Source organism: Nanorana parkeri, unplaced genomic scaffold, assembly GCF_000935625.1.
Source record: "Nanorana parkeri isolate BGI_ZX_2015 unplaced genomic scaffold, ASM93562v1 scaffold134, whole genome shotgun sequence".
NCBI classification, from domain to species: domain Eukaryota; kingdom Metazoa; phylum Chordata; class Amphibia; order Anura; family Dicroglossidae; genus Nanorana; species Nanorana parkeri.
Genome location: NW_017306402.1, coordinates 1,348,405 through 1,357,060, shown reverse-complemented (window position 1 = coordinate 1,357,060; position 8,656 = coordinate 1,348,405). Strand labels below are relative to the sequence as shown.

General features: G+C 45.3%; 1 protein-coding gene across 1 annotated transcript in view; it reads right to left on the bottom strand.

Moving 5' to 3' along the window:
• The window catches only part of ARMC8 (armadillo repeat containing 8), a 111,631-nt gene extending 103,370 nt beyond the window's left edge, over positions 1-8,261 (bottom strand). The window contains exon 1 of the mRNA XM_018553911.1: positions 8,183-8,261. Within this exon, the coding sequence (XP_018409413.1) occupies positions 8,183-8,260 (78 nt within the window). The 5' untranslated portion in view covers position 8,261. The remainder of the gene's footprint in view (positions 1-8,182) is intronic.
• Between the last annotated feature and the right edge of the window lie 395 nt (positions 8,262-8,656).

The window sequence follows — 8,656 nt, the reverse complement described above, 5'->3', positions numbered from 1 at the left end:
TAGGAAGAATTTTTTGGCAGAAGAGACACTGCATGTAATGCTCTTCTGCCAATTCATTTTTTTTACTTTACATCCGCTTTAACCCTTCCTAATCTACGAAAAAATAAAAAATTTTTTTGCTTAAACATGCACTTTAATCCACAGATTTTTTGTAAATTGCCAATACAGATGGCCATCGGGTTACAACGGTTCAATTTGCACTGATTCAAAGTAGCACCCTTTTCTGGGAGTGTTTTAAATTGAAACCAAATAGATACAGGGTTATTCATAAAAGGGTGAAGAGTTTGGAGAAGACAGGAGAAGTGAACAGTCTAGGACAACATCGCTGAGCTGGAAAGTGAGCGGAGTTGGAGAATTTTTCCAAATCAGCTATTTTGGCCTAGATTGTTCACTTCTCCTGCCTTCTCCAAACTCTTCACCCTTTTACGAATATCCCTGATAAGGTATGTCAATGGGAAGTGAGGGAGTTAGGTTCCAGGCCTCTCTCAAAACAAAAGGGATGATTTTAAATACATACTGGTGTAAACTGAGGGCCAGTAAATAATGTAAGTCAGTGGAAAGTGAGGAAGTTAGGTTCCGAGTCCCTCTCATTGACATTAGTAACATAATACAGGTACATTTTATATAAAGCTCCTTGTATGAGCTCATGCAGCAGCTTTAAATTTAATGTACCTGTATTTTATTACTTATGTCAATTTTGAGAAAGGTCTGGAACATAACTCCCTCGCTTCCCGTTGACTTACATTATATACTGGGCTTCATTAACAACCATTCCCTCAGGAACCTACCCACAGCGTAAATTGAGGGCCACCTGTAATAGCAAACTCGTGGACAGTTTTAACTTGACAAAATGTGATGAATTGCCTTGTAGAACTGCATTTACCTTTGCTCCAGTATTTACTAAAAAGCCCAAAGAGGTTTTGTCTAAAATTAGTGACAAAGTACATGTTATTTTACAATTTGGGAGGAAGTGTTTTTGTAAACCATCCATACTATTCCAAAATATGGGTGGAACTGGGTGTAGCCGAAAATAAAGAAAATGTGATGTGAAATCACATGCCTACTCAGCAGTCAGCAATACAACCAGCCAGAGTTCTCTGGAACAGCACTTCCACCCGAGAGCTGTAATATCAAGAACAGCCACAAAACACTGCTGGATATCATGGGGGTGGGGGTCAGCAGTAATAGACTAGGCTGGCTATTGCACCAGCCCACTACCTGCTGTATTTACATTCAATTTACATTACATGCTGTCTGTGGAATCTTGCCACTGGCAGCTGTTATTCCCTGGCTGAAGCTATTCAAGCGTCATGTGCTTGCAATACAATTATTAGAATAAAATTATACAAAAGTGGAAAAAAAAAAGTAATTTTCGTTTTCAGCCTGACAAATTCTGCTGCGGGAGGTGCGTTGGATTGCCATTCATTTCAATGGCACCCCAAATGTGCCTCCCACCCGCAGTGTAATTGCCCCCGCATTGGATCACACAGTACCGCAATGGCGTGTGTTCCAGTGCAGTGCGATTGCAAAAATTTGTGCATGCAGTTTTAATCTGAAGTAAACTTTGTAACACTGCATTTTATTTTAAATGTAGTATTTTTTTCTTTATCCGATTAATCGAAAAAACAAATTGGCCAACTAATCGATTATTAATAGACAACTAATCAATCATTAACTTGCCACTGTCAGATTTTCAGCCGGTTAACCTTTTTTCACCTACAGCTGAGAATGAGGTCACATTTTGGAAGAGATGAAATTTGACCCCAGAAAATGTGTGGATTAGCACATCACTGCTCTAGAGACACACAGAAGTAGTTATATTGCAGGCCTTTCTCTATGGTTTTCTACTTCAAGCTTCATTTTTTTTGTTTTTAATCTTGCCAGCTCTTTTTTCACTACATTGCCATTTTTAACTTCACCAGTCTGTAGATCGCAGCTTACAGCTAGCTGTGAGAACAGCTGGAGAGAAATAAGAAGCAGCAAAGCTGAAACACTATATATCCTGTTTTATAAACGGGTCCTGTGTACCAATTTCAGCAGCAATTTAACACCCGAGTAGATAAGGGGAAGCAAACAGAATGTATATCCATTGGTTTATGTCACAAAATGTTTAAGGGGTATCTATGGTCAAAAACTAATAATATGTATGTATTTCTATATTAAATTTCCATAAGTCCTATCCCACTCCTAATAACCATATTGATCTAAAAGTTTGTAAACTTACTTAAAGGAGAACTATGGGGTTAAGGCTTTTCCCCATAGTTCTCCTTACGCTGGGTTCACACCTAGGCGTATTGCAAAAGCGCGTCTGTCACGCGACCGTCGCGCGATTCCAAAGGCTACTTGGCTGTATTCCAATGGAAAACGCACTACAAAACGGCCCAAAGTAGTGCCTGTACCTTTTCAGGCGTGGGCCGTTTTGTAGCGCGTTCGGGACGGGCGGAAATACGGCAAGGTGGGAACGAGTCCATTGACTCCAATGCAATTTATATTTTTGAGCGTTTTGTAGAGCGTTCTTCGAGCGTAGAACGTGCTACAAAACGTTCATGTGTGAACGAGGGCTTAGGGTAACGGGAGGACACAAACTAGCGTCCTCCCAGGCTTCGAACGAGCACATATAGGCGATCGGCGGGCTATGGACCCGCTGATCGCCTATATGTCAAACACCCGGTAACGGGTGTGTTTAAAGGTCGGGTCTTTTCTGCCCGTGCGTGCCCGCTAGGGGGGGGTGTTCATGTGTGCCGCGAACGAGCACATATAGGCGATCGGCGGGCTACGGCAACCCGCAGATGCAGCAGTGGCGTCCGTCCGTTTTTTTACTACGGGCGGGCGGCAAGAGGTTAACATTGTCTTCTGTATCCAATCATGTTCATTAAGTTGTTACAAATTGAATCATGTTGTGTGCCGAGGGTCACACTCTGTTCCTAGGGCAGTGTTAGTAGAGAGCAATTATTCCATTCCACAGCCCTACGAACAATTGTATAAAGGCCTTTTTATATGTCATTTGGTCTTTTGGCATTTGAACCCCAATCATGTATGTCGATAAGAACATAGGATGAATCATGTATGTTTCTGTCAATGGTGAGGTATTGTGTATGTGGAAAGAGCTTTGTTAGGGACTATCTACTCAATGTTATTATTGGCTTTAAGCCCTCTTTGTTTTCCTTTTTTAAGATTTATATGAAATAAATAAATATATTTTTACATATTGTGGTTGGAGTTGTCATTTTCTGGTGCTATTGCAATTTGAAATGGCCAATAGCAGGCTGGCTATTGCACCAGCCCACTACCTGCTGTATTTACATTCAATTTACATTACATGCTGTCTGTGGAATCTTGCCACTGGCAGCTGTTATTCCCTGGCTGAAGCTATTCAAGCGTCATGTGCTTGCAATACAATTATTAGAATAAAATTATACAAAAGTGGAAAAAAAAAAGTAATTTTCGTTTTCAGCCTGACAAATTCTGCTGCGGGAGGTGCGTTGGATTGCCATTCATTTCAATGGCACCCCAAATGTGCCTCCCACCCGCAGTGTAATTGCCCCCGCATTGGATCACACAGTACCGCAATGGCGTGTGTTCCAGTGCAGTGCGATTGCAAAAATTTGTGCATGCAGTTTTAATCTGAAGTAAACTTTGTAACACTGCATTTTATTTTAAATGTAGTATTTTTTTCTTTATCCGATTAATCGAAAAAACAAATTGGCCAACTAATCGATTATTAATAGACAACTAATCAATCATTAACTTGCCACTGTCAGATTTTCAGCCGGTTAACCTTTTTTCACCTACAGCTGAGAATGAGGTCACATTTTGGAAGAGATGAAATTTGACCCCAGAAAATGTGTGGATTAGCACATCACTGCTCTAGAGACACACAGAAGTAGTTATATTGCAGGCCTTTCTCTATGGTTTTCTACTTCAAGCTTCATTTTTTTTGTTTTTAATCTTGCCAGCTCTTTTTTCACTACATTGCCATTTTTAACTTCACCAGTCTGTAGATCGCAGCTTACAGCTAGCTGTGAGAACAGCTGGAGAGAAATAAGAAGCAGCAAAGCTGAAACACTATATATCCTGTTTTATAAACGGGTCCTGTGTACCAATTTCAGCAGCAATTTAACACCCGAGTAGATAAGGGGAAGCAAACAGAATGTATATCCATTGGTTTATGTCACAAAATGTTTAAGGGGTATCTATGGTCAAAAACTAATAATATGTATGTATTTCTATATTAAATTTCCATAAGTCCTATCCCACTCCTAATAACCATATTGATCTAAAAGTTTGTAAACTTACTTAAAGGAGAACTATGGGGTTAAGGCTTTTCCCCATAGTTCTCCTTACGCTGGGTTCACACCTAGGCGTATTGCAAAAGCGCGTCTGTCACGCGACCGTCGCGCGATTCCAAAGGCTACTTGGCTGTATTCCAATGGAAAACGCACTACAAAACGGCCCAAAGTAGTGCCTGTACCTTTTCAGGCGTGGGCCGTTTTGTAGCGCGTTCGGGACGGGCGGAAATACGGCAAGGTGGGAACGAGTCCATTGACTCCAATGCAATTTATATTTTTGAGCGTTTTGTAGAGCGTTCTTCGAGCGTAGAACGTGCTACAAAACGTTCATGTGTGAACGAGGGCTTAGGGTAACGGGAGGACACAAACTAGCGTCCTCCCAGGCTCAGTATACCGCGAGCTGTAGCTCGCGGTATACTGAGACGCCGCAGCTGAAGCGGATCCCGACAATTGTGCCGGGATCCGCCCAGATGCGTGACTGATTCTATCTAGAGGCAGAGCCAGCTGTACCTGCCCCCTCCCCCGTCCGTTCCGCCAGTCAGCGCTGGCGATCGGAGCGGGGAGGGGGGAATCCAGCCCCTCCCCTGTCAAGGCAGAGAGCTGTGACAGGATCGAAAGGTGAGCGAACGCCGGTATGTGTTCGCTCACCTCCCGATCTCCTGAGCCGACCTGTGACAGTCTCATTGTCACAGGTCGGCTAGAACTATGAGGTGAGTGAAAAGCACTCACCTCATAGTTCTCCTTTAATGAAGATGCCCATAGGATGTATTTTCTCAATGCAGTGACACAATTTCACTCAGCTCTGTGACTATGCACTTCCTTGTGTCACCACTCATACAGTAAAGCCTGCCATCTGAACTGCAGCTCAGCATCTGAACAACGTAACATTATGATTTCTTGCGGAGTTAGTCACTCTCCTACAATTAGTATAATTAATATTAAAATATACTTTACTGTAGAAGTAAAGGGTGTTTGGGGGTCAGGATGTAACATAATGTACAAGCATGCACAGTACAATATGACACATTTACCTCTGGGTGTGCTCTCCTCCAGCGATGTGAGGCCCAAGCTTCCAACATCCACTCCGTCCCCACCGGTGCCATGTAGATTTCTCCCACTGAGAAGGCACTGATGATGTAATTCTCACACATGCACGCTGGACTTGCATGATCTCGCCACCTGGTTCTATTCCTGATATCTGTAAGATCCATCATGCAGGGCTGCATTGGAAGGCAGGACGCAGTACGGACAGTACACCCACACCAGCGGAAAGGAAGGGGGAGAGAGGGCCAGATTTGAGCGGGTAATTCCATTTTTCCAAATTACTTGGGAAAGTAAACTTACCCTTAAATGCACATTGTGCGTTAGAGAGAGCGCTTCTACCTGGCTGCCACAACATGGCTCACAGCGGAATAGGGGCAGCACTCCGTGCACGCACACACAGAGCCCTACCCATGCGTTTATTCGGTGGGGGTGGTTTTATTATTTTTTTACCTTTTTATCATGTTTTTTTTCCACTTGGCCCATGTGTGATAGGAATAAAGTTAACAAGCTCCTATGTGATAGTGTTTGGAGGTGACTGGTTATCTTTCTGTAGACTGTCTCCTCTGTCCTCCAATACAGAAGATTGAGAAGAGTATTGTGCTCGATCTCTGTGCAGCCTGGGTTGTGACACCTGAGACCGGAAGCACTGTGAGTACATTGCTTCTGTCTCACTGATCACACAGAGCAGATTGGAGAACAGACGTTCTCCAGTCTGCTCCCCGCTCTCCATCCTGAAGTTATTTGGTGTGGTCCAGGGTCCTCAAGAAGAGAAGGAGACCCCAAAAAACCATGGCGGGGGAGTGACAAGCAGGCTGCTACAAGTGATCTGGAAGGCTGTACAGCAGCCCAGATCACTTGAACAAAATGAGCAGCGGCTTCCCTGCTCCACATTTAGCACTGCCTGCCCGCAGCAGGGCTAAACGTAGAAAAAAAAAACACCTGCCCGTCACCTGCAACTGGATGTCCCGGGCATGGGGAGATAGGAATCACGCACCCCTGGAGTGGCATCATCACAGGCCAACCTGTAGAGGAGGAAGATACCGGCAGCAGAAGAAGCTTTCTACAAATCGGCACAGGCAGCTGTGGTACAGCAAGAAAGAGAGACTGTGCTGAGTTTCATTAAAAGAGAACTATGGTGTAAGTGTTTTTACCCATAGTTCTCTTAAGGGTCACGGGAGGACATATACTAACCTCCTCCCGTGACCCAAAGCTCAGTATATCGCAAGCTACAGGTCGCTGTATACTGAGACCGCCGAAGCCGGGACGGATCCCGACAATGCTGTAGAGATTCACCCAGCTGCGGGATTGACCGCTGGCTCTGCCTATCTAGAGGCAGAGCCAGCTGTGCCCGCCCCTCCCCCATCCGTTCCAACAGTCAGCGCTGGATAATCGGAGCAGGGAGGAATCCCTGCAGTGAGCCGTGACTAACAGTCACGGCTCTCTGCAGGGAGATGATCGAGAAGTGAGTGAGTGACGGTATGCGTTCGCTCACTTTCCAATCTATTGAGTCAATGTGTGACAGTTTCATTGTCACACGTCGGCTCGAACTATGAGGATGATTGATTTTCACTCCCCTTTTAGTTCTACTTTAAGGGAGCTGGACCGTCCCAAACATAGCAAAGTGACAGGCCTGTTTCCTTACGACTTTGTTTACATTGCTTCTTCCTAGCCGGCTGGGTACAAAGTTGTTCATGTGCTTCATGGCTGCACAGACATCAGTGGGATGCCTGTAAACTGGTACAGGGATAATGCTACAGGCAACCCATGGCAATATATGCAGCTAATTGGTGCACACATAGTCCAGTGTTCAGTCCACTAAAAAAGAGATGCTATCCAAGATCTCTACAACAAAGCCAGTGAGGGCGAAACGCATCAGCGGGGGCAGACCTAAGGCAGGACTGTTCAGCACTTGTATGGTCTGAATAAAGTTGCTTTTATCCAGTGATGTCATCGGTGTGCAGCCCAACTTCTTTCTTGGACTGTGTGCGACAGCGTGAAGGCGAGCTCCAGTGGCAGGCATTCGATGCCACGTTATGTGTTCAACGGAGGAGCGGTGTAGCTCTGGGTAGTGGATGCATTGGGCTCTGCTGTTGTGTGCTAAGCGTGCACACTAACAGTTCCTGGGGTGTGCAAGCTCCAGCCATCCAGCTGCTGTGGAACTACAAATCCCATGAGGCATTGCAGGATTCTTACAGCCACAGGCATGACTCCCAGAGACAGATGCATGCTGAGATTTGTAGTTTCACCAAAGTTGGAAGGCCAGAGTTTGCCCATATCTCCTGTAAACAAGGGCTCATGATCATGTGACTGATGTGACAGTCAATTACAGTGGTCACATGACTGGGACTCCACCTCCTGACATTAATACCCAGTTCAAGGGCCAGCAGCAAGGGGTTAATGACATTGCAGACAACATAAATGTTCAAAGTGGCTAGTGCGGCAATGTGATAGTAGTTTTTGTTATTTAATAACACTTTAATAATGCACTCAATTTATATCAAATCAGGGAGTCAGTTTGGCGAATACACAGCAGTTTGTACACCTATGATATGCAACCAGCCACAGATCAGCTGCCAATAGTTTCAACACATTGACTTGTTGCTACGGGCAACCGCATGTCAGGAAGGCAGCGCCTGTGTGTAACCTGAGCATTCCTGTTCTAGGCATCACTCCGTGATTAGGAGTATCACCCCTCCAGGAGCACAGGCATGCTGCCACCCGGGCCCTCACCCCCAGGGGGGCCCCGCACCTCACCCCCTCCCGCCTACCGGCCCCGTGGACGGAGGCACAGAGCCATCTCTACCCCTCCCGGCCGGGCTGGGTGCGGTCTCCCCGGCTCATATACTCACAGACAGCACGCTCATCCGGAGCGGAGGCTCCAGCACACACGCCATCTTGGTCATCCCGCCTTCAACGGCACTTTCCATACCACTTTTTATATAGACTCCAAATGACCGCAGAGCGCCATAGGAGCAAACTTCAAAAATGTAATCAATAGAAAAAAAATCCCATTTTTTTCCACAGGTAGATCTCTATTTCTAGTCTTCATTTGGAGTCGGGCTGTGTGGAAAGTGCAGACACGAGAGCGCGGCAGATTTACACGGAGTGACAGTTGGTATTACGGCTGGTGTTGACGGTTTATTTACATATCACATGGGGTAGGGAGGGAGGCAGGACACCTCTTCTGGGTTCATTATTACTATGGAAACCGGGGTCACCTAGTTTTAGGAGAGGGGACAGAGTGATGTCTTTTAGCTTTTTATGTAGGCATAGGATAGAACCCTACCACTTCCCCAGTAGGGGTAAGCAAAATAAACACAAAG